General features: G+C 43.7%; 1 protein-coding gene across 4 annotated transcripts in view; it reads left to right on the plus strand.

Moving 5' to 3' along the window:
- The first annotated feature begins 221 nt into the window (after positions 1–221).
- Positions 222–25,514, plus strand: part of CNTNAP5 (contactin associated protein like 5) — a 531,488-nt gene continuing 506,195 nt past the window's right edge. For all 4 annotated transcript variants that reach the window (XM_030209381.1, XM_030209382.1, XM_030209384.1 and 1 more), the window contains exon 1: positions 222–293. In XM_030209381.1, the coding sequence (XP_030065241.1) occupies positions 237–293 (57 nt within the window). In that variant the 5' untranslated portion in view covers positions 222–236. The remainder of the gene's footprint in view (positions 294–25,514) is intronic.

A 25,514-nucleotide genomic window follows, 5' to 3' on the forward strand; every position in this document is an offset into this window, starting at 1 on the left:
GTAGAACAGGAAGTGATGTGACTCAGTCTCACCGTGCTGCATGAAGCCTGACATATGCTTAGGATATTTAAAACATCCAACTTTGTTGCCATCTTGTAGGGGTTGGTGGTTGGTCCCCTTTGGATTCTAATTCACAACAGTGGCTCCAGATTGACCTAGGGGACAGAGTTGAGATTACTGCTGTTGCTACGCAAGGCAGGTATGGGAGTTCAGACTGGGTAACGAGCTACCTTCTCATGTTCAGCGACACAGGACGCAACTGGAAGCAATACAAACAAGAAGACAGCATTTGGGTAAGTCTTCTTATGGCTCCCATACATTGCAAACGGAAGCATTTGTGACAACTGTGAATGGGACAAAAAGTGTGACCCCAAAGTCAAGGCTGAAAGTAGATTTAAGCTTTCCATACAGACAAGCCTGAGTTTGTGCCTGCATATATCACTTATGCTTTTAGCTAATTTTTAGGGAATTTAATAAAGACTAGTATACAAACCGTGGCACAGATATGAGTGTTTTATAATGACACACTATTAGCCTTAATGATGCTAAGTAATGGCAATATCAGTGCATTTTTAATACATATTATCTATATTTTGCTAAGTCTCCTCCATTAGCATGCACCTTTCACTCTCAGCTTTGCATACCACTAATGAGGAACCAATAATCACCATGTGTAAGAGGTCATAGAAGGGTTTTTGGTTGGCATTGCCAACTAATTATCTCAAAATATCTTACCAGAGCATACCTCTAGTAAGTACAGTAGCTGAGTGGTGTTTCTCTGATCTAGAATATACCACAATTACCTTTCCTTTTCCCCACTGTGGTCTTGCAGTTCTTAATACCCAACATATTATATATTTCTATTGGGTAAAATTATTTAATAAATGCTGTTTATTTTTAAAATGTAAACCACTTTGTTATATTGTTGTGTATGGGAAAAGATAGATGCTAAGTTATAGAATAGCACACAGGGGAAACCGGTGCGCACTTTTAATTAGGCACTAATTAAGTGGCCAATTTGTGCCCATTTCATCATTAACTTGTGCGCAGATCTCAAATCCACATGCAAATGTGCAGCTCCCAACTTTTGGCAACCTATGTAGAATATGGGGGTAAGTGCTTATTGACCTTTAGTAAAAGGACCCCTAAACCAACACTAAGGGTCCCTCTTCGCTCGCCCAACGTGTGCCAAAATGGAGTTACTGCCCGGCTAGCGCATGGCTCTTGCGGTAATTTTCATTTTTGGCACATGTCCGATACGCACATCCGAAAAATGATTTTTATTTTTAGACGCACAAATCGGATGCGCGCCTAGTGGCATTTGACGCACGTAGGTCATTACCGCCCGGTTACCATGTGAGTCTTTAGCGCTAGGTCAATGGCTGGTGGTAAGGTCGCAGACCCAAAATGGACGTGCAGCAATTTTGATTTTGCCACACGTCCAGTTTTAAAAACGCCTTTTTTACAGGTGTGCTGAAAAATGGATCGGCGCAAGCCCAAAACCTGCGCCTACACTACCGCAAACCATTTTTCAGCTCACCTTAGTAAAAGGACCCCTAAAGGTTTTCATTTGTATCAGATACCTAATACTAGTAGTTTAGAATTTATAAATGTTTGTTCTCAATATTTGTGTTTCAAATCTTTACCAGACTTTATTAGAAAAAAATATTGCTTACCCATTTTTAACTCATGGAGTTGAAACTATACTTGATTTTCATGTTTTTGCTTAATTTTTAAATCTCAATGTTTCGTTTTTTTTTTTTTTTTTACCCTGTGGCTGTCTCATGTGTGCATTTGTGAGGGATTATTTTGAAAAAATGGGGGATTTTGTTCAGAATTTCCACCTGTTCTTTTGCACTTTCAGCTCAGGGGGAAGTTATCAATATGGGCAATCAGAATCAGGTCTCATTGCATAACACAGAATGAGTTAGTGGTTAACAAACACATCTTAAGGGTAGCCCACATTGATACTCCCTCCTTTAGTGAGAAGAGTTTCAGTCTCTGGAAACCAGCTGATATTGTGATGTCATAATGCCTCATTCCACCAATGCCTAAGAGTCAACCTCATCAGTGATGTCACAATGACTCGGTTGCCCTAAACATAGCTCACTTTTATTACATATAGCAGTGATTTAGAGTTCTAGAGACTTCTTTTTTTAAGGGGGAAGCTATCAATATGATCCACTGTTAAACATGTTATTTTACTGTTAATCCCAGTTACTAGTAACTAGGTCTAATTGCATTAAAAAAAACTAGCACCAGTTAGTAGTACAATAATATGTCTTAAAGGTAGCCCACATTGATAACTATACCCCTCAGTTATAACCAGCTCCTGATTGGTCTACCATACTATGGGTTTTCAGATCTATCCCAGATTTTGTCGGCCATTTTGTAACCCTACATCTTGTCTGGAGCAGCCATAGTAGCATCAGAGCTCTACAAGTGCTTTTCCAGTTTATTATGAGTGCAATCTGAGTCTGACCAGTAGGTGGCACAGTTGAGAGAAATACCCCAGGAAGCTGTGAGCACTGTCTCTATAATGTGGCCTTATTGAGTACTCTGAGAAGCTGAAGCTAAGTTGATCTACCAAGCTGATAACAGAGTTAATACATCTGATGCATCAGATCAGTCCTATTAAAAGCAAATTAAATAAACACGCTGCCAGTAGGAATGTGAATTTGTGTTCATGCATGTAGCTTGTCAGCACATCTTCCGTGCTGTCTATTATAGTGTCATTTGTATTGCACTGAGATTGAGCATATTTCTATACATGATTGTTCTACAGTGCTGTTAAATGTGTATATTTTCTGTATGATGTTACTAAGAAAACCTATTATTAAGTTTCAATTTCCCATTTCCAAATTTACCTCATTGATTGTATTTATGCTTATATTTGGTCAATTTACTACTGTTATACTGTTAACAAAATTGAAGATTTTATGTTACTGTACCTGCTATATACCACCCTGGATGAATCTCTTTATAAAGGTGGTTAATATGTCCAAATAAATAGATATTTAATGCAGTGGTGTAGTTAATGGGGGCCTGGGCCCCCGTAGATTTGGCCCTCTCGCCCCCCCCTCCTGCCGCCAACCCTCCCCCGCCATGATTCAGACTCACAAAAACAGAACAAAGCCATCTGTTTCTGTGAGTCTGACGTCCGGCACGTACAGAACGAAGCCTTCACGGGAAGAAGAGGACCTCAGCTGGCGGGGGATTGAGGTCCCCCGCCAGCAAAGGTAGCCCACAGTGATGGCGGGAGGGGGGTCGAGAGGGTCGTCGGCAGGGGTCGTCAAAGTTGGCGGCGGCTGCGGCGGGGTCGTCAATGGCAGGGGGGGTGTCGGCGGTGCCGGGGAGGGTGGGGGCTAAAATGTGCCCTGTCACCTCAGGCTCTGTACCCCCCTCCCGCCGAAGTCTAGCTACGCCCCTGATTTAATGCATGCTAAACCAGTTTAACAGTTAACCTAATGCATATTTATCAAGTAGCATGAATTAAAATTCTTAAAGCACGTTAAAAATTTGTGTTTAAAAAGAGGGGCATAACCAAACGAAAATGTCTATCTCCATGGGCGTTTATCTCCGAGAACGGGTCCGTGAAGGGGCGGACCGAACCGTATTTTGGGAAAAAATAGACGTCCATGTTTTATTCGACAATTTGTGAGCTGGGCGTTTTTGTTTTTCAACGATAATGGAAAATGAAAGTGCCCAGCTCAAAAACGAATAAATCCAAGGCATTTGTTCGTGGGAGGGGCCAGGAGTCGTAGTGCACTGGTCCACCTCACATGCCAGGACACCAACCGGGCACCCTAGGGGTCACTTTTACAAAAAAAAAACAAAAAGGTAAAAGAGCTCCCAGGTGCATAGCACCCTTCCGTTGGGTGTTGAGTCCCCCAAATCCCCCTCAAAACCCACTGCCCACAAGTCTACACCATTACTATAGCCCTAAGGGGTGAAGGGGGGCACCTACATGTGGGTACAGTGGGTTTGGGGGGCGGTGTGGAGGGCTCCCATTTACCAGCACAAGTGTAACAGGTGGGGGGGGGGATGGGCCTGGGTCTACCTGCCTGAAGTCCACTGCACCCCCCAATAACTGCTCCAGTGACCTGCATACTGCTGCCAGGGAGGTGGGTATGACATTTGAGGGTGAACATAAAAAGTTGTGAAACGGCATATTTTTGTGGTGGGAGGGGGTTTGTGACCACTGGGGGAGTCAGGGGAGGTCATCCCCGACTCCCTCCAGTGGTCATCTGGTCATTTAGGGCACTTTTTGGGGCCCTATTCGTGGAAAAACAGGGTCCAGGAAAAGTGCCCTAAATTCTCGCTAAAAACGCATATTTGTTTTTCCATTATCGGCGAAAGGCGCCTATCTCTGATCGGCCGATAACCACGCCCCAGTTCCGCCTTCACCACGCCTTTGACACGCCCCCATCAACTTTGTCCGCATCCGCGACGGAGTGCAGTTGAAAACGTCCAAATTCGGCTTTCGATTATACCGCTTTATTCGTTTTTGTGAGATAAACGTCTATCTCCCGATTTGGGTCACAATATAGGCGTTTTTCTATTTCGATTATAAGCAGGAAAATGTCATAAAATTGGGAAATATCTCAAGTACTCCTAGGAACTGCAGTCCCCACCCCTCATGTGTACATCCCTAACTGTGAGGATGTTACAGTAGGATTTTGAACATCTTCAATGCTTTCTTTTACTACTGCTGCACAGGCTCCTGTTCCGTGGCTTCTGAGTCTTCATTGCTTCGTTACATATATTCATACTGTTGCACTGTAGTCGCAACCAATTGTCCTCTCACTGCAGCATAGCGTAATGTGGTTTTCAGACTTACAGATGTGCAGGGCCCTGTTTACTAAGGTGCGTTACCATTTTTAATGCGCCTACAATTACGTGCACGCTAACCATGTAGGCGCCTATAGGGATATTGTAGGCACGTACACAGTTAATGCACACACATGGTTAACACGCATTAAAAACGCTATCGTGCTTATAGTAACATAGTAGATGACGGCAGAAAAAGACCTGCACGGTCCATCCAGTCTGCCCAACAAGACAACTCATATGTGCTACTTTTTGTGTATACCCTACTTTGTTTTGTACCTGTGCTCTTCAGGGCACAGACCGTATAAGTCTGCCCAGGCCTATCCCTGCCTCCCAAACACCAGCCCCGCCTCCCGATCTCGACTAAGCTCCTGAGGATCCATTATAACATGGCTTAGTAAACAGGGCCCTTAAATTGTTCAATATGTTTTTAATTTTATTTGTTGCATTTGTATCCCACATTTTCCCACCTATTTGCAGGCTCAATGTGGCTTACATAGTACTGGAGAGGCGTTCGCAGACTCCGGTGTGAGCAAATACAGAGTGATGGTGTGGTAAGATAAAGTTTGTGTGGAACAGTCAGCGGAAGAGTTGTGTTGTGTCCATTACGTGCTTTACTATTTTTGTGTAGCAGAGGTCAGGCATTTATGTTGGATCTGCGGGGTATGCCTTTTTAAACAGGTTGGTCTTTAGTGATTTCCGGAAGTTTAGGTGGTCGTATGTTGCTTTTAAGGCTCTTGGTTATGCGTTCCACAGTTGTGTGCTTAGGTACGAAAAACTGGATGCGTAAGTTGATTTGTATTTGACTCCCTTACAGCTTGGGTAGTGCAGATTTAGATATGTGCGTGTTGATTTGGATGTTGGGTGGCGGAGCAGGTGGGGGAAGAGAGGTTGGTGGTTGGGAGGCAAGGATAGTGGAGGGCAGACATACGGTCTGTGCCAGAGCCGGTGATAGGAGGCGGGACTGGTGGTTGGGAGGCGGGAAATACTGCTGGGCAGACTTGTACGGTCTGTGCCCTGAAAAAGGCAGGTACAAATCAAGGTAAGGTATACACATATGAGTCTATCTTGTTGGGCAGACTGGATGGACCATGCAGGTCTTTTTCTGTCGTCATCTACTATGTTACTATGGTTGGTATGTCAATAAGGTCTGTCATGTATCCCGGGGCTTCACCGTAAATGATTTTGTGAACCAAGGTACAGATTTTGAAGGCAATGCGTTCTTTGATTGGGAGCCAGTGTAGTTTTTCACGAAGGGGTTTTGCACTTTCAAATCGCGTTTTTCAAAAAATATAAGCCTGGCTGCCGTGTTTTGGGCGGTCTGGAGTTTCTTTAGGATTTGTTCTTTGAAACCTGCATAGATTCCGTTGCAGTAGTCTACGTGAATTAGTACCATTGATTGTATCAGGTTGCGAAATATTTCCCTTGGGAAGAATGGTTTCACGCATTTGAGTTTCCGCATTGAGTAGAACATTTTCTTTGTTGTGGATTTCATTGGCTGTCTTGTGTTAAGTTAGCAATATAGCTCGGGACTCTGTTATTACCTGTTTAGAACTTGTAAATTTAGGAGTTGTTTTATTCTAGAATTAAAAAAAACATACACACACAAACAAGCCAGTGTTTGTCAGTGTTTTCATGCCGTGAATACAGTTGCCTGGTACTTTTCATGTGGAATCAAATTTGTACATTTATGTTACTTATGGATCCTTTTACTGAGCTGTGGTGAAAAGGGCCCTGCTCTAGCGGCAGGGGACGTTTTTGCCACTCGCTGCTTCCTTTTTTACTACAGCGGGTAAAAATGCCTCAAGGTAGCCGTGGCTATGTGGTAAGATTGCTCTTCCTGTACGACCATGCAAGGGGGAGCACTTATCGTTACCCATTGAGGTGGCAGTAAGGGTTCCTGCGCTATCCCGGCGGTAACCAGATAGCACGTGGTGCTGCCCAATTACAGCCAGGTTAGCGCTGTACTCAAAAATATGGAACAATTTTCCATAGCACGGCAGGGCCGCCGAGAGGGGGGGCAGGGGGAACAAAATTCCCCAAGCCTTGGAGGTCCGGCGCCACTGTCCCCTCCACCCGCCCCCCTTCGTCCACCACCAGGCCGGGCCCCCCTGAATTCAAATCATAGCGCCTCACCTCGACCTCGCTCCATGTGAAAGAAGCGCAGCAGCGACAGTCTGCAGATCGTCTCCCTTCGGACCTTCCCTCCCTGTGTCCTGCCTTCGTGCAAGTTACGTCAGACGAGGGCGGGACACAGGGAGGGAAGGCCCGAAGGGAGGTGATCTGCAGACTGGCGCTGCTGTGCTTCTTTCACACGGAGCGAGGTCGAGGTGAGGCGCTATGATTCGAATTGAGGGGGGCCCGGCCTGGTGGTGGACAGAGGGGGGCAGTGACGATAACAACCTCGGGGGAGGGGCAGGGGCAGGGCCCCGGGCTCGGCCCAGTCTCTCAGCGGCCCTGGCGAACGGTATGAGCTGGGGCTGGAACTAGCGCTGGTGCCCACATTGGCGTGCGGTAAAAGGGCCCCTTAGAGTTGTCAGAGCAGAAAAGGTACAAAACTGAGTGGAGGATACAAGACAAGGCAGGGTGGGGGAGACAAAGGGAAGTGGTGCGTTTTTCAGTGTTTAACCAATACACTTTTTTTTTTTTTGTACCTGGGTTTTTTTAACTGGAGTTAATAGGTTAAAACCTAAAATCAGAAGTCCTTAATATAAAGTGTCATAGGTTTTGCCCAATCTTTTTTATTTTTTATTTATAAATTTCTTATTAATTTAACAAGTTATTACACTTGACAGGTAATGCAGATAGGTAACAAATTATAAACAAGTACATTTTTCGTAATTAAAGTTACTCTTCTTTAGACCACTGAAATGGGGGGGGGGGGGGGCTAGTCTTTTTGAAAAAAAAATATACATCAAGGTAAATTATCCATATTACAAACTGCTTAGCACGATTCATAACCCACAACTAAATATAATCATCTAATTGGAAATTAACGGTTAACCAATTCTTTTCAAGTTTATAAACGCTTTCAGCTGTTCCGGCTGATAAAAATATATTTTAGACCCAAATATTTAATAACACACTTGCATGGGTAATTGAGATAAAAAGACGCCCCCAAAGCCAATGTTTCAGTTCTCATTGAGAGGAACAATTTCCTCCTTTCTTGTGTCTGTTTGGTGATAGCCGGGTACATCCAAACTATTTTACCCCGAAATAGAGACTGTAATTTCTTAAAATACAATTCGTTTTACTGCTTCTAGGTCCTGTTGAAATATGAATGAAGCAATAAGCGTCATTCTTTCAGATTCCATATTCAAAGTTGTCTCTAATATCACTGAAATATTAAATCCTTCTTCTCTATTCTCACTAGGTAAAGCTTCCAGGGGATTTTCCGCAGATTTTTTTGTTTGTATATAATATATTTTATTCCAAGGAGGTATAGTTTCTGGGGTAAAGTTTAATACTTCTTGAAGATATGTTTTAAAAGCATCAAGCGGGTTAATCCCCATTGCTTTGGGAAAATTCAGAAGTCGCAAGTTTAGCCTACGGTTATAATTTTCTATTTGTTCAAGCCTACGTTGAATTGAAGAATTATCTTTCATTACCACAGTTGATATTCCTTGTAATTGCGAAACATCTTGTTTGAGAGCATTTAATTGTTCAGTTGTTTCTTGCTTAGTAGTGTTAAAGGAAAGGGTAAGATTATCAACCGTATTCACAAGCTCCGTAATTTCTTTAGCAGATCGGGCAACCGTCATGTCCACTCTCTGGAGAACTTCCCAAATGCTCTACAGAGTCACCGTCACAGGCTTCTGTGATTGAGCATTGTGCTCAGCCTGAAATTTTACAGATTCCAGGCCTCCTTCAGCACTCGTCTCTCTCAATCCTCGATCTAGGGCTCCGCCTTCACCGACTTCCGAGTCTGGCGGGACCCGCTTAAGGAGACGGTCTTCAGGGAGTGGCAGCGGACGATTCACCGGAGGGGAGAGTGAAACTTCAAGCCCCAAGTCTCCCAGGGTATCTTCCCCCACAGAAACAGCAGGTCCCTTTTCGGTTGGTGGGATAAGTGGCCACATGGCAAACCGCTCTATCGTTTGTTGATGCGGGGAGGACGTCCTTGGAGTCGAGGCAGCTACTTTGACAATCCCCTTTCGTTTTGTATGGGGCATAGCGAAACAGAGGAGAAGGTTTTGCCCAATCTTAACTCCTAAACTTAAAGGGAAAGGGGGGAAAAGGGAAATGGGACTTGATATACCGCCTTTCTGAGGTTTTTGCAACTACATTCAAAGCGGTTTACATATATTCAGGTACTTATTTTGTACCAGGGCAATGGAGGGTTAAGTGACTTGCCCAGAGTCACAAGGAGCTGCAGTGGGAATCGAACTCAGTTCCCCAGGATCAAAATCCACTGCACTAACCACTAGGCTACTCCTCCAAAACCTGTGAACTACCCCCCCAGATTCAGTATATGTTGCCCAGATTTGAGTATGATCCTGAGATGTGTGCGCAACGTAATTGGCTGGCTAATGAGCAGTAATTGGCCACTAGCAACCGATTATTGACATTGATTGGCATCAGTTAGGATTTGTGCACATCTGGCTGCATGCTTTTCTATAATGTTTGTCGCCCAAACTCATAGTATGCAACTCAAAAGGGGGCATGGCCACATGGGCAGCTCAAGGGCAGTCTGAAAAGTTGCACGTGTCGTTACAGAATAATGGTCAGCATGCCCAACTTGGCTGCCAGTATTTAATAGAACCTCTGGGTGCCTTAGATACTTGGACCTATGTTTACTAAGTGGCGCTATGGGTGCGTTAGCGTTTTTAATTGCGCATAAATGGTCTATGCACATTAAACGCCAATGTGCCCATAGAAATGTATAAGCGCATTAGCATTTAATGCACCTTAAATGTACAGACATGTTAAAAATGCTAAAGCACCTTAGTAAACATACCCCTTAGGGGCCCTTTTACTAAGCCACTTAGGCGCGTGCGTCCTACGCATGTCAATTTTGAACTATCGCCCAGCTACCGCGTTGCTTGGCTGGTAATTTCATTTATTACATGCATCCACTACACGGTCAGCGGCGGAAAATTTTCCAGTGTGCGGCACTGATCGAGCGGTAGTCGGCATTGTAAACGCACTGACGAATACCGCCCAGTTAACGCACGAGACCTTACCGCTAAGTCAGTGGGTGGCAGTAAGGTCTCAGGCCCAAAAAGGACGCCTGCCAATTTTCATTTTGTCACATGGCCATTTTCAGCCAAAAAACAAAAAAGGCCTTTTTTGAAGGTGTGCTGAAAAATGGACCTGCGCGCGTCCAATACACGTGTCTACACCAGCGCAGACCATTTTTCGGCGCATCTTAGTTAAAGGACCCCACACAGAATTGCCTCCTGTGTGTCTTAATAAAATAGGTGGAAATACTTGACCTTCACGCACAGGTAAACTTAGCCGGTCAGCGCTCAATATTGCCAATTATTACACGATATAACCGGTTATCTTTTCAGCACTGGCCAGCAATATTTAGCAGAGATAACCGGTTATCTTTTGCTGAATATTAGAAGTTAGGTGCTGAAACACTGTCCAGCTTATAATCAAAAGACAAAAACGCCTATATTGCGACCTAAATCGGGAGATAGGCGTTTATCTCCCAAAAACGCATAACGCGGTATAATCGAAAGCCGAACTTGGACGTTTTCAACTGCACTCCATCGCGGAAGCGTACAAAGTTGACGGGGGCGTGTCGAAGGCGTGGTGAAGGCGGAACTGGGGCGTGGTTATTGGCCGATCAGAGATGGGCGCCTTTCACCGATAATGGAAAAAAAATATGCGTTTTTAGCGAGAATTTAGGGCACTTTCTTGGACCCTGTTTTTCCATGAATAAGGCCCCCAAAAGTGCCCTAAATGACCAGATAACCACTGGAGGGAATCGGGGATGACCTCCCCTGACTCCCCAGTGGTCACAAACCCCCTCCCACCACAAAATATGCCGTTTCACAACTTTTTATTTTCACCCTCAAATGTCATACCCACCTCCCTGGCAGCAGTATGCAGGTCACTGGAGCAGTTATCAGGGGGGTGCAGTGGACTTCAGGCAGGTGGACCCAGGCCCATCCCTCCCCTACCTGTTACAATTGTGCTGCTTAATGCTTATTAGTCGTCCAACCCCCCAAACCCACTGTACCCACATGTAGGTGCCCCCCTTCACCCCTTAGGGCTATAGTAATGGTGTAGACTTGTGGGCAGTGGGTTTTCAGGGGGATTTGGGGGGCACAACACACAAGGGAAGGATGCTATGCACCTGGGAGCTCTTTTACCTTTTTTTTTGTTTTTGTAAAAGTGCCCCCTAGGGTGGTGCCCGGTTGATGTCCTGGCATGTGAGGGGGACCAGTGCACTACGAATCCTGGCCCCTCCCACGAACAAATGCCTTGGATTTATTCGTTTTTGAGCTGGGTGCTTTCATTTTCCATTATCGCTGAAAAACAAAAACGCCCAGCTCACAAATTGTCGAATAAAACATGGACGTCTATTTTTTTGCGAAAATACGGTTCGGTCTGCCCCTTCACGGACCCGTTCTCGGAGACAAACGCCCATGGAGATAGACGTTGTCGTTCAATTATGCCCCTCTATTTAACCTAACCGGTCAGTGGCCGTTTATGTTAGAAAAAAACAGCGCTGAATATTGGGGAGGGACTACCTCAAAGTAATCTATGTACTACACTTTCTAGTTCAATGTTATACAATCCTCTCCCGGAGGCAAACCTATCCAGTCAGTTAATGAAGACAGCCACAATTAATATGCATGAGACACTGGCCAATATTGGACACGCTTCGGCTTCTTAGATGTGCCTCCAGGACAGGGTCGTGACAGCCTGCATTTCCATTTCTGTCGCAGTATATCTTAAGATATTGCAGTACCCCTTTCAGTGTAATCAGTGTGTTTCGTGACACGTACTCTGATCTATGCTGTAGTTAATGAGGAAAATAACCGATGATGTGCATGTGCCAGAGATTATCCAGGAGCAGCAGAGGATACATTAGTTGAATATATTAGGCTGGTTTGCTGTGCTGCTGAGCTATTACAGAATCGTTCTAATACCATCACCTTTTTACTGTAAGCCTCTTCTAGCCTTTAGAGATTCTATTTCCAGTTTGACAGACGGTGCGTATTTATGATCCATGCAAAGGCAACAGCTGGAAAGGACCAGAAGACAGGTTAGATGCCAAAACACAAATTTTCCAAATCTGCCTTACAAATCATTTTAAACTTAGGTACGCTGCAATCCATTGGAAAAATATTTATTCATAGGGCCTGCTTTACCCGTTTAACGTGGAAATTATTATGTACCAACACTAGGGGCCTGTTCTAACACTCACTGCACCATATTCATGTTTAACACTCACTAATTCCTGCATTAAACTGTTCACCAGAAATTAGCATTATGGGAGAGTGGAACAGATGGGGACTGTGATTTGTTGCTTAGTTATGAGCGGCTTTGCTTAACCAGACAGAAGCCTTTTCTGACTAGTTAAACTCTGGAGTATCGGGCCCACTGATAAGTTTAAAAGAGAGGAATTGTACCTCTGGCCTAGAACTAAACCGTGTTCCTTGGTGGGCTGCCACCCGGGGAGGATTGCCGTTGCACCCCCCCGGGCACAGTGTCACTCCTCTCCCCAGGTGCAGCATCAACACACCCAGGTGCAACGTCCCTCCCCCTCCCGGTGCATCACTTCCAAACCCCCCCAGGTTCATTGCTCTTACCTCCTGGAGTGCTGGGAGCAGCCACGCAGCTGTCGGCTCCACCGGTTCCCTGCTCCCTCTGCCCCGGAACAGGAAGTAACATCAGAGGGAGCAGGGAACTGTTGGAGCTGACAGCTGAGCAGTGGCTCCCTGCACCCCTCCTGCAGCGTGCACCCGGGGTAGATCGCTCCTACTGCCCCGCCCTCAGTTTGCCGCTGACTAAACCTCAGTATTCTAAACATAGAAAAATGTAGGCAGATAAAGACCAGGAGGCTGTTCCAACAATTCACCATCGTTTCCGTGAAGAAGTATTTCCTCAGGTTACTTCTGAGTCTATCCCCTTTCACCTTTCACCTTTATCCTATGCCCCCTCATTCCAGAGCTTCCTTGAAACTGAATGAGACTCACCTCCTGTGCATTTCTGCCACGTAAGTATTTAAATGTCTCTATCATGTCTCCCCTCTCCCGTCTTTCTTCCAAAGTCTACGTATTGAGATGGTTAAGTCTGTCCCCATATGCTTTATGACGAAGATCCACTGACCATTTTAGTAGCCGCCCTCTGGACTGATTTCATTCTGTTTATATCTTCTTGAAGGTGCAGTCTCCATATTTGAATACAATCAGAAATTCAGCACTATTTAACCGACCAGAATGGCTGCCGACTGGTTAAATAGTGCTTAACCTGCTATCCGCTGATATTCAGAGAAGGATAGCCGGCATTTCTTTACAGGGCCGCTGAAAAAGGATTCTGCGTGCGCCCAAAACACGCGTCTACACTACTGCAGGCCATTATTCAGCACGCCTTTATAAAAGGGCCCCCTAAAGAATAAATTTGGGTAAATAACCATAATATAAATAGTATTCAAAAAAGTAGAAAAAGAGGGCAGTAAACATCCTATATAATAATTTGCACCTCCAACGTTCCATATGTGGCTGCCTGGGTTCGTAACATCTCCTGATGTCAGCCAGCCTCCAGCGTTCCATTCCCCCTCACTGTCCCGCCCTCGCATCAAGACGTAATGACGTCAGAGGGCAGAATAGTGAGAAAGAAGGGAACGCTGGAGGCGAGCTGACGTCAGGTGGGATGTTACGAACGGAACGGAAGCCAGCGCCAGCCAGCCAGAGAACGTTCAGGTACAAATCGAGGGGAGGAGAGAATCACGGGACATCGAAGGGAGGGAGGGAGGGAGGAAGGGAAGGGCAGGGCAGAGGAGAATTGATGGACATGGATGGGATGGGAGGACAGTAGAGGAGAGAATCGCAGGGCAGGAAAGAGGAGAATCGCTGGACATGGAGGGGAGGGGAGGGAAGAATTGCTGGACATGGAGGGGAGGGCAGGGGAGAGAGGAAAAAAAACTTACATGACAGCCTTCCTAGGGCCCGTTTCATTGTTGAGGAAATGGGCATGGTTCCACTAATACTTAATATTTTCTACATTTCTTCTGGGGTTTTCTCCTTTCGGCTGTTGTATGGGCTTCTATCACTTCCATGCATCTACTACCTTTTCCGTGAAGAATATTTCCTTATGCTGCTCCTGAATTATCCCATTTGAACTTCACATCATGACCCCTTGTTTTTAACCTTCTTTGCATTGGCTTTGAATTACTCTCTCTTAATGTGCCATGTCGAGGTTAAGTAATATATGCGATCGGTAATTAGAAACTGTGTCTCCTGATCAGTTGCCTCCACTGAATAAAGAATTGCTACAGAAATTGCTTCGTGTTTAAGTAACAGCAAGTAGATTTAAGTTCTCAAACTGGTGCAGGGGTCTAAGGTCCCCTGTCTTGGTAATTACATTGTTGAGTAATATCTCCTGACTTCCCAGTGTGATCTGCATTCTAAAGCATATCTCTATCAATAAGTTAAACCCAATATGTCCAATTGGCATTCTTAGAACAATGCATCTGTACTCACACTGGCTTTTAGTTCAAATGAGGAAAGCTTTTCTTCTCACAAGAATAGCTATCCAGCTTATTTTCGAAGGAGATTGCCAGCCATCTTGCGACACAAATCGGGAGATGGCCGGCGATCTCCTGAACCTGGCCAAATCGGTATAATCGAAAGCCAATTTTGGTCGGTGCCAACTGCTTGCAGTTGCGGAGCCGGCCAAACATCACGGGGGCGTTTCGGTAGGGTAGCGAAGGCACGATGGGGGCGTGGTTTGAGATGGCCGGCTTCGCCTGATAATGGAAAAAAGAAAGCCGGCCCTGACAAGCATTTCACCGGCTTCACTTGGTCCCTTTTTTCAGGACAAAGCTTCAAAAAGGTGCCCCAACTGACCAAATGACCACTGGAAGGGATCGGGGATGACCTCCTCTTACTTCCCCACTGGTCACCAACCCTCTCCCACCCTAAAAAAAAAATTAAAAAAATATTTTTTTTGCCAGCCTCTATGCCAGCTCAAATACCATACCCAGCTCCCTGACAGCAGTATGCAGGTCCCTGGTGCAGTATTTAGTGGGTGTAGTGCACTTCAGGCAGGTGGACCCAGGCCCACTCCCCCTACCTGTTACACTTGTGGTGGTAAATGTTAAGCCCTCCAGAACCCCCCAAAACCCACTGTACCCACATGAAGTTGCCCCCTTCATCCCTAAGGGCTATGGTAGTGGTGTACAGTTGTGGGGAGTGGGTTTTGTGGGGGATTTGGGAGGCTCAGCACCCAAGGTAAGGGAGCTATGCACCTGGGAGCTATTGTTGAAGTCCACTGCAGTGCCCCCTAGGGTGCCCAATTGGTGTCCTGGCATGTCAGGGCACCAGTGCACTACAAATGCTGGCCCCTCCCATGACCAAATGCCTTGGATTTGGCTGGGTTTGAGATCACTGGCATTAGTTTCCATTATCAGCGAAAACCGATGCATGTCATCTCAAATCTGGCCATCTCTGACATTTGACCAGCCCGAACTGTATTATCGAAACAAAAGATGGCCGGCCAAATTTGCGGCGCCGGCCAAATAGATGGCAGGACGTCAGACTCAGAAACAGAACGAAGGAAGGAAGACGAGGACCTCGGCTGGCAGGGGTTGGGGTCCCCCGCCAGCAAAGGTAGGTGACGGCAACGGGGGGGGGGGGGTCGAGAGGGTCATCGGCAGGGGGGGTCAAAGTTGTTGTTGGTGGTGGTGGTGGTGGTGGTGGTGGCGGCGGCGGTGGCGGGGGGGGGGGCTAAAATGTGCCCCTTCACCTCAGGCTCTGGACCTCCCTCCCGCCGAAGTCTGGCTGTGCCCCTGGCCTAGTGGTAAGTGCAGTGGACTTTAAACCAAGATACCCAGGTTCAAATTTCACTTTAACTCTTTTTTATTTATTGTGAGCCCTCTAGAAACAGAAAATACCTACTGTGCATAAATATTTAATATATATTCAATGGGGCTTTAGTAAATTAACCAGAAGTACAATCCTGCATAGCCAATCCACTGTCCGTACTCCTCACTTCTTTTAAACACTTTATTTTGAATAACAATGACAATATTAACAATAAATATACTTCCACAACCATATACAGACACCCGAACTCACTCATACCAGCCTTTCACTGCGTCATTCAACCCAGTCTCTCCACTTATAAGGTACATTATATATAGCTACAGACCAAATCACCGCTATAAACCCAGGGATACACTATATCTTTGTATCTTTCACATTTTACCCCAGTCCCATGTGGACAGTTTATCTCTTTCTTCCAACCAAAAATAATGTCACTTAGCAGCGCATCTTCGGCTACTAGAACTCTGTAGCCTCCACGATAACCTCACAAATCCAGGTTTGATGTTGCAGCGCAGCTTGGCAAGGGCTTCCGGTGGCTGCATATTTAAGCCAACTTCAATCCTAAAGGCTATTGGGATGCAGGCATTTTTCTGTTCCTAGAGGGCTCGCAAGTAGAAAATAAAAGATTTAAAGAGAGATTTGAAGCTGGGTCCCTTGGTTTAAAAGTCTACCGCACTAACCACTAGGCTTTCCCTCTGCTCTGCAAGGACATCTGTGTGGCCATTCTTCAAAGAATGCTGCCAGAGAGACGTCCTTGTCCCTGATTTTTGTTTGCAGTTACTATGTTGGATGTTCCAGTTTGTAAAACGGCTGTTCATTGTGGACATCTATCTCACGAATTTTTGAACAAGAAACCCGGACGTATTTCCTATTGGAAAATACATGTGAAATTGATGTCCATTTTGGACATTCTGAGCTGGATGTCTCTATTCTGACTTGGCTGTCCTTTCAAAAATGCTCCTTGACCTTGATTTGCAAACTACTGGAGCCATTTGACAAATGTTACACCTGAGAACAGATATACACTAGGACTGCTTGCTTGCTTGCTTAGTAAAGCATTTGAAACAGACTGTAGAATCGTTGCGAAAAAAAATATTTGATACAGAAAAATATATTGTAGTTGGATCAACTGGGAGGGGATTTTGTGGGTGGGCTTAGCTATATATATATATATATATATATATATATATATATATATATACTAGGAAAAAATGCCCGTTTCTGAGCGGAATGAAACGGGCGCTAGCAAGGGGCCCCCTCCCTCCGTCCGTCGAAGCTACTTGCCTTGTTCGCTGTGGCGTTTCCGTTTCAGCCCTCGAGTGTCATAGCTCCGCCCTCGACGTCATGACGTTTTGACGCGAGGGCGGTGCAGACACTCCAGGGCACACCGGATATCTCGGGCGCCTCAACTTCCGTGGAGGCTTCAGAACGTTGGGGTTGCCTTTTATATATATATATATATATATATATATATATATACATATATATATATATATATATATATATATATATATATATATATATATATAAGCAAGTAGTGGACAAAAAATTACCTGAAGATTGGTTTATACTCTTATTTTAGAAAATCCATTTGCCTTTTACATGTGTACATGGCAACATTTACATATTTTATTTATTTAGATTTTGCTCACACCTTTTTCAGTAGTAGTTCAAGGTGAGTTACATTCAGGTACTCTGGATATTTCTCTGTCCCAGGAGGGCTCACAATCTAAGTTTGTACCAATGCAGCTGCGCAGGCTTCTATTTCTGTGAGTCTGACGTCCTGCACATATGTGCAGGACGTCAGACTCACAGAAACAGAAGCCTGCGCGGCCGCATTGCTGATCTGCAAGGGCAGGCTTCTACATGGAATGTTATTAGTGGAATAGCAACATTAACATTCCATGTAGAATCTCCAATAGTAGCAACAGAATTTCAAATAGTACCAACATTCCATGTAGAATCACCAATAATAGCAACATTCCATGTAGAATCTTCAATATTTATTTAGATTTTGCTCACACCTTTTTCAGTAGTACCTCAAGGTGAGTTACATTCAGGTACTCTGGATATTTCTCTGTCCCAGGAGAGCTCACAATCTAAGTTTGTACCTGAGGCAATGGAGGGTTAAGTGACTTGCCCAAGATCACAGGGAGCAACAGTGGGATTTGAACCAGCTACCTCTGGATTGCAAGACCAGTGCACTAACCACTATGCCACTCCTCTCGTATTCAGTAATATTGTGCACATCTTCAGTGAACGCCCCTGACTCATCCATATCCCTCCCATGGCCACACCCCCTTTTGAGTTGCACACTTTAAGATTTGCACACGGATCCTTATAAAATAGTGCTTGTTTATAAAGATGTGTGTGCAAATCGAAAATGTTGGCAATTAATTATAATTGATCGTTAGCACCCAATTACTGGCACTAATTGGCTTGTTAGCCAATTTAGTTAGACACACATCTCAGGATAGCACACAATTTTGCATGTGCAAATTTGTGTGTCATTTAAACAGTCTGCCCCTAAATGCTTCCACATTAATCCTGCCTTATCCAGCTTGTGCGCACTAAGGTGAACAGGCTATCTGGATACCATGGGAATACCATTTTCTGCCCACGACATATGCCCTTTAAAATATATTTTAATAAACAGTTCACACGTGCCTAGTATGCGCAAACAGAAAAATACCGCAAAACCCTTTAACGTGTTTTGAGATAGCCTGATTTGTCTGAACTAAGTGTGTGTTAGGTCTTAATGCCCTTTAGTAAAAGGGCCCCAAAATTAGGTATTGGGGAAAAAGATAAGATTGCTATCTTGTTTTATTTTCTTTACTCAGATGTGCTGATCCAGTCCGCCTGCGTGGACTTGTAGCTTTGATTTCCCTATCAAAAGTCCCTGCAAACCATAGCGTAAAATCAGGACTGGGGTTCAGCCTCCCTTGAAAATAAAAATGGAATGTGTTGGTGACAATTTCCAACTGAAAAAGAAAAATGTGGTGGCCAAGATAACGTGTTCAAGCTGCTAAGCTGTGCAAATATGTTCACGCTAGGAACAAGCACAGTGGATTCTGTAATCATTTGCATGACATGTGCCTTATTCCCAGTGCAATATATCAGCACACCTCAGAGTACAGTCACTTCCCATTGCACCTAACAGTCACATCGGCAGGCTCAAATGTTGTAACTTAAACCAACTGTGACACACTGCAGTGTATGATTGATTTTTCTTGGGAGAATCAAGTCTCGAGTTCTTCCTGAATATTTTGAATTATTTATTAAACCAGTTTTTAAATATAGGTACTGATTTCTCATTTTTCTTGCACTGACTTATTTCTAAGCTGTCATAGTCAGTACATAGAGAGGGATGTTGTATAAGAGCCTTCTTAACTTGTGAAGCCAGTACATGTAAGCAGTAAAGTGCACACGTGTGCAAACTCATACACACACATACACCAAGCAACAAAAATACAAATATGTTTTTTGGTACCATTTCCCATGGAAATTGCCTTTAAAAGGCCCTTTTACTAAGCTGCGTAAAGTGACTACGCATGCCAAAATGGAGTTACTGCCTGGTTACCATGTGGCTCTTGTGGTAACTTCATTTTTGGTGTGCGAAAATAATTATTATTTTCCGGCACGTGTATCAGGCGTGCGCCAAGTGGCATTTAATGCGTGTAGGTCATTAGCACGTGAGACTTTACCACTAAGTCAATGGCTGGCGGTAAAGTCGCAGACCCAAAATGGACGCACGGTAATTCTGATTTTGCCACACGTCCATTTTCGGCAAAAATTTTAAAAAGGCCTTTTTTTTACAGGCGTGCTGAAAAATGGATTGGCGCGTGCCCCAAACCTGCGCCTACACTATCGCAAGCCATTTTTCAGCGCACCCTAGTTAAAGGACCCCAACATTTCCTGCATGCATGCTTTTAAAAATCAAAATGCAAGCACACTAGTCCAAATGCTACTTCAGCTCCCCCTCTGGTAAACTTGCTCATTATAGGTAAAAGAAGGTGTGAAATGGCATTATATTCAATGTTTTACCCAGGTATATTTTAAGCAATTTTGGCAGAACCAGTTTCTTTCCATGAACTTTCATTTTATGTGCATACCTTCCTTTAAAACCTTGCTATCCTACAGAATCCATTAAGTCAAATTATGTGTGAGGACCAATTCTTTCAGCCAGATGTTGTTCTCCTGAAATCACCCTTCCTACTACTCTTTAGAATCCTCCAATATTGTCACATTTCAAATGCATGCCTTTTCTTATTACATCTCTGCTATATGTGCCTTTCACTTCTGTTTCCTACCCTTGAGTGGATGTATGCCCTAGTGGCCTTCATATTAACTGTAGGTTGAAGACTTAGGGAGAGAGAAGCATCGAGTAATTCATACAACCATTTACTGGCTACAGGATGGAGAAGCTAAGAGAGCTCATCTGCTGGTTAAATTTATTTGCTTTTATCAGAATCAGCAACAGGAGAAAATGCAGGATCTAATTTCACAAAACAAGTTTGCACATTTTTTTAACCCAAAATTGGAAATGTATTTTCACTGGAAGACGTAATATATAGAGAGAACTTCCACATGATAAAGAGTGAAGCTTTGAGGATGCTCCGCTCACAGGACAAATCCCTCCTTTCAGTACTCTTCTCCACCACTGCCAACTCCAGGCTCCGCTCATTCTGCCTTGCCTCACCCTATGCCTGGAACAATCTTCCTCAACCCCTACGCCAAGCCCCCTCCCTACCCAGTCTTCAAATCTCTGCTTAAAACTCACCTCTTCAATGCTGCTTTCGGCACCTAACCTTTCGAGAAATATAGTATGCCCTATCAGATCGACTCTACACTTGTTTTTTAAATTGTACACTTGCCTTTAGATTGTACACCTGTCTTTTAGATTGTAAGCTCCTTGAGCAGGGACTGTCCTTCCATGTTAAATTGTACAGCGCTGCGTAACCCTAGTAGCGCTTTAGAAATGTTTAGTAGTAGTAGTAGGATGCTTGTCATCTCTTCCCAGGTCAGACAGGACTATTCTTTCTGGATTTTACCCTATTGCATGGATGGAGTGTTGTGATTTACTCCGGAAAATCAATGCAAAAATATGAAATGCAAATCCATGTATGCAAAAAGCCAGGACAGAATCTGACTGTTTAGTTTGCATGGGGAAAGTTGGCAGGATGGAGTCGGTCCAGAGGGCAGCTACAAAATTTAGTAAGCGGTCTTGAACGCAAAAATAATAAGAAGAGGCTTATGAACCTCAACATGTATTTGCTGGAAGAAAGCAGGGAGAGAGGAGACATGATAGAGACATTTAAATACCTCAAGGGCATTTATGTACAGGACGAGAGCCTTTTTCAACTGAAGGAGAGCTCTGGAATGAGGGGGCATATGACAAAGTTAAGAGGGAATAGGCTTAGGAGTAACCTAAGGAAGTATTATTTCACAGAAAGGGTGGTGGAGGCGTGGAATGGTCTCCCAGTGGAGGTTGTGGAGTTGAAGACTGTTCCAGAATTTAAAAAGTAATGGGATAAGCATGTGGGATCGCTTAGGAAAAGGTAGAGTTAGGGGTTACAGAGGATGGGAAGACTGGATGGGTCATATGGCCTTTATCTGCCGTCACGTTTCTATCAAATACTATGGGGTCCTTTAACTAAGGTGTGCTAATGGATTTAGAATGTGCTAAGCACATGCTAAGCACATGCTAAGAAGCCCATAGTTATTAAAACTGATTATGCAAATGTATCAGATAAAGAGAAAGCATATGCAAATACAACAGATGGATATTTACTATGTGCTTCTAGACAGCGAAGGGCTTATTATGCAAAAAGATGTATGCATCAGGAGCAACACAAATGAATGCATAGGTGCTTTAAAAATATGGATACTTATATGCATAATTTTTATGCACAAAATCACTAAAGAAAGGTGATCCCAAGATCATGGCAGGATAGCTGGATGCAGCCAATTTTTTCTCTTGAAGTCTTTGCTTCGTTTTGCAAATTACTATACCTTTGCCACATTACAATGAAGAAGAAAAGCCTCAACCTTCAGTTCTGAAATCTCTTCTTCTGCTTGGAGGACTCTGAAGTTAGTTCTGCTGAGATTGTTACTCCTGTGGCTGGAAGAGCAAAGATGTGGCTTGATTCGAAAGTCGGATTAAGTCCCAAGAATTGTGTAACCCATCAACAACCATTCTCTGATCTCTCCCTGGATTTTGCAGCATCACAACAAGTCTTGAGACCCGCTAGTACATTGGTCAAGGATGCAGATGTGAGAATGTTGGCTGAGTCAACTGATGGAGTGAGTGACTCATCAGAAATTCAACGGCTGGAATGCCAACTAGCCCAGGAACACGCTCATGTCTGGGCCGATAGTCAGTTATTTGTTTATTTCATTTATATCCCACATTATCCCAATAAATCAGGCTCAATGATACATTTCCCTGGAGTTGATGAGTTACAGAACAGGAAACATCCAGCTGAGAATTCTGTGAAAATACTTAGGATGACTTTTGATTGTGACTTTCAATAGATATAGTTGATGATTATTACCCTATAGAAGGTTGTTACTGGGATGGTTTCTGAAAAGAAGATGGATGTGGTATTACTACAACATAAAGCCAAGGAACATCGGACCATGCTTCAAAACCAGAGTGCTCAGATAGAGGAGTTAACAAAGGATATGGAAGAGAGTAAAGCTGTTAGAATACATAAGGTGAAAGATTCTTTAGTTACAGCATCTTGTTTGGAAGCTGTCGAAAATTGTCAAATATATTTGACTTTTTTTTTCTTGCACTTTTCTTACATCTAAAGATATGGAAGCAGTATAACCTGGAGATTTTGAAGATACCATTTACTGCACTACCACTGGCTTCCCAGGTTTTACATATGCCTGAGAGGAAGCTACTTGAAATACCTGGATTGGAGTCAGAACATTTCAGGGTTCTTGGGATGATCTAAGAATGAAGAAAAAGGAACTAGGACACTTCCTGTGTCCTAGGTTCTTGAACCTCATAAGGATTAGTCTTTAAGTTTTCTGCTATAAGACTGAATTGTTTCTTGCCAAGTAGATTTGCGTTTTTCCTGCCGTTGCCAGGAGCAAGAACTTCCCTACTATACATCAGGATAGTTTGGCCAAGAATTAAGTTCTTTTTGCGATTTCCTTGTAAATGCCCATTTACACTAGTATTCTATATAGCAAAGTAGACACTTACTTTAGTCTATAGAATCTGTGCCAATCACACTTCTAGTAATAGAATTCCCTTCCTCGTGTAGCTGAACATATGGATTAGAGGGTGACCAAAACCAGTTTCTACAGTTTGGGCTGAAACCAAATCTGCAGCCAAAATTTGCCACTTTGTTTCAGCTGAAGCTGCAACTGAAACTTATTGTCACTAGGGCCCAGCCCGGCCCAGCTCAGCCCCTGCATAAAACAAGCCCCCACTTCCTTCCCCCCTCCCTATGTACAACATGAACCTACACTCCCTCCCTGTCGCCCAAATAAAATGAGCCCCCCTCCCAGGCCTAGTGTACATCCCCTGATTGGTCTTGTGGCTAGTCAGGGCAGGAGTGATCCCCAGTCACTCCTGACTATGTCCTCTCTGCTACCAAAATGACTGCTTGGATCTCTAATGGCAGTCTCGTAAGACTGCCACTAGAGGTCATGGCAGCCATTTTTGAGACTGGAGCCAGTATAGGCAGGAACGATCCCCAGATGGGATTGACTTTGTAGTGTACCTATGTGGATGCTAAGGAAAATAGATGCCTACTTTTCTTTAGAGAATACTACATTAGCATAAGCAGATATATGTACGTGTATGTGGTTGGGTACAAGCACTTATGCCAATCATAGAGCTGGTGTAAATACGCATGCCCAGATTCCAGAGATAGGCATGTAGCTAATGGTATTATGTACGTTTTGCATGTAAGTACGAGGTCTGCCCATATTTTACCAAGGCTCCGCCTATATGAACACCCACCTGAAAACTACACACTACAATTTATTTATTTTATTTTTTATGTATTTGTTACATTTGTATCCCACATTTTCCCACCTATTTGCAGGCTCAATGTGGCTTACATAATACCGTAGACATACGCCAAGCCGGTAGAGAACAAATACAAAGTGGTATAATGGTAGAATAAGATACATGTGTTACAGACACATTTGGGAATCGTAGAGAGGAGAAGATTGCGTTAAGTCCATTAGTTACTTTATATAGTTGTGTTGCAGATCATAGATGTGCATATAGGCCAGTATTATGGTCATTTGTGTGCACATTTGCTGCCTACATAGTGGCACATACTTGATAGGATTACCCGTATGGTGTTAAAACTATTGCGAGCTTCCTGGTCTTTGGTCCATATCTTGTTACTGCTGTACAATTAGAACTTTCATTATGTTGCCATAAGGCTGAGGGCCCAATATTCAGCTGATGGGCTGTCTCCAGTGACCAGCTCGAATATCTGGCCTTTTTTTGTGTTGGCCACTAAACACTCAACAGGTTAAGCCGATATTCTGCGGCTGATCGGTTGTTATAGCGGTTAAAGCTAGGACTGCTATTTATGTGGTCCAATTTAACCACTAATTTTATCCAATCTGATGCTGAATACCCACACCTAACCAGATAAGTTGCATGATATAGTCAGTTTGCATTTTCAGTGGGAGATAACCAGTTATCTCCCGCTAAATATTTGCAGTTAGCCACAAAAATACTTTTTTAACCGGTCAGTGGCCGTTTCTGGGTAAATAGCGTTGAATAGCAAGGGGTGTGGGGGGGTGTGGGGGCTGAATTTTAGTCTTAAAACAATACAAACCATGTCATGGAATGATATTTAAATTTATGTAGCCCGATAGTTAATAATGAGAATGAACCCTCCTGATTCATTTTCATGTTTCCTTTTAGGTAAACAATTTGGGCAAAATGATCTTGATAATAGTTGAGAGTCATTTGAAGATTTAATAAACCTAAAAAAAACCCTCTCATAATATTATATTAATTCCCTACTGTGTCAAGCAATACAATGCACCATGAAACATTAGGACAATTATACTAGAATGTTTCTGGGAAAACGGCTGTTTTTAATCATCACTGTTGCCGAATTTAGCAAAGGCATAAGCCTCTTATCAGCTGTTCGTCTATTTACTAGATCGTTTACTTGAAATCTCAATGGACAATTATATTATTGTTATTGCAGGCAAATATGTCCAAAAGAAATATCAATATGCAAGTATACACTTAATATGTCTACATATTATACAGTATAAGAACAAATTATTTCCTCTCCTCTGCAGCTTTTGTTCACGTTAACATAGGATTAAGGCCTTTTTTACAAACCTGAGCTAAGGTTTTCTAGTTATTGCATGGTAATTGCCAACATTAAGAAGTGGTAGCATCAAACCTCTAATGCACTTCACGTTAACTGTTAAGCGGCGATTAGACTCAAGATAACGCAGAACGCGGGAGGGAGTGTAAGGGATTACTAAGGAAGAAATGTACGAGTGGCTACCTGAATGCAATGTCTTAAATGTAAGAAACAACAAAGCAGTGGAATCAAATGCATTTATTTGGAATAATACCTGACGTGGCCACGTTTCGCCCTCAGGCTGCATCAGGGGTACAAACTATAAAAACAAAACACAAATATAAAAACATATATAACCATTTAACAGTAT

The sequence above is a fragment of the Microcaecilia unicolor genome, chromosome 7 (assembly GCF_901765095.1).
Source record: "Microcaecilia unicolor chromosome 7, aMicUni1.1, whole genome shotgun sequence".
Lineage (NCBI taxonomy): Eukaryota > Metazoa > Chordata > Amphibia > Gymnophiona > Siphonopidae > Microcaecilia > Microcaecilia unicolor.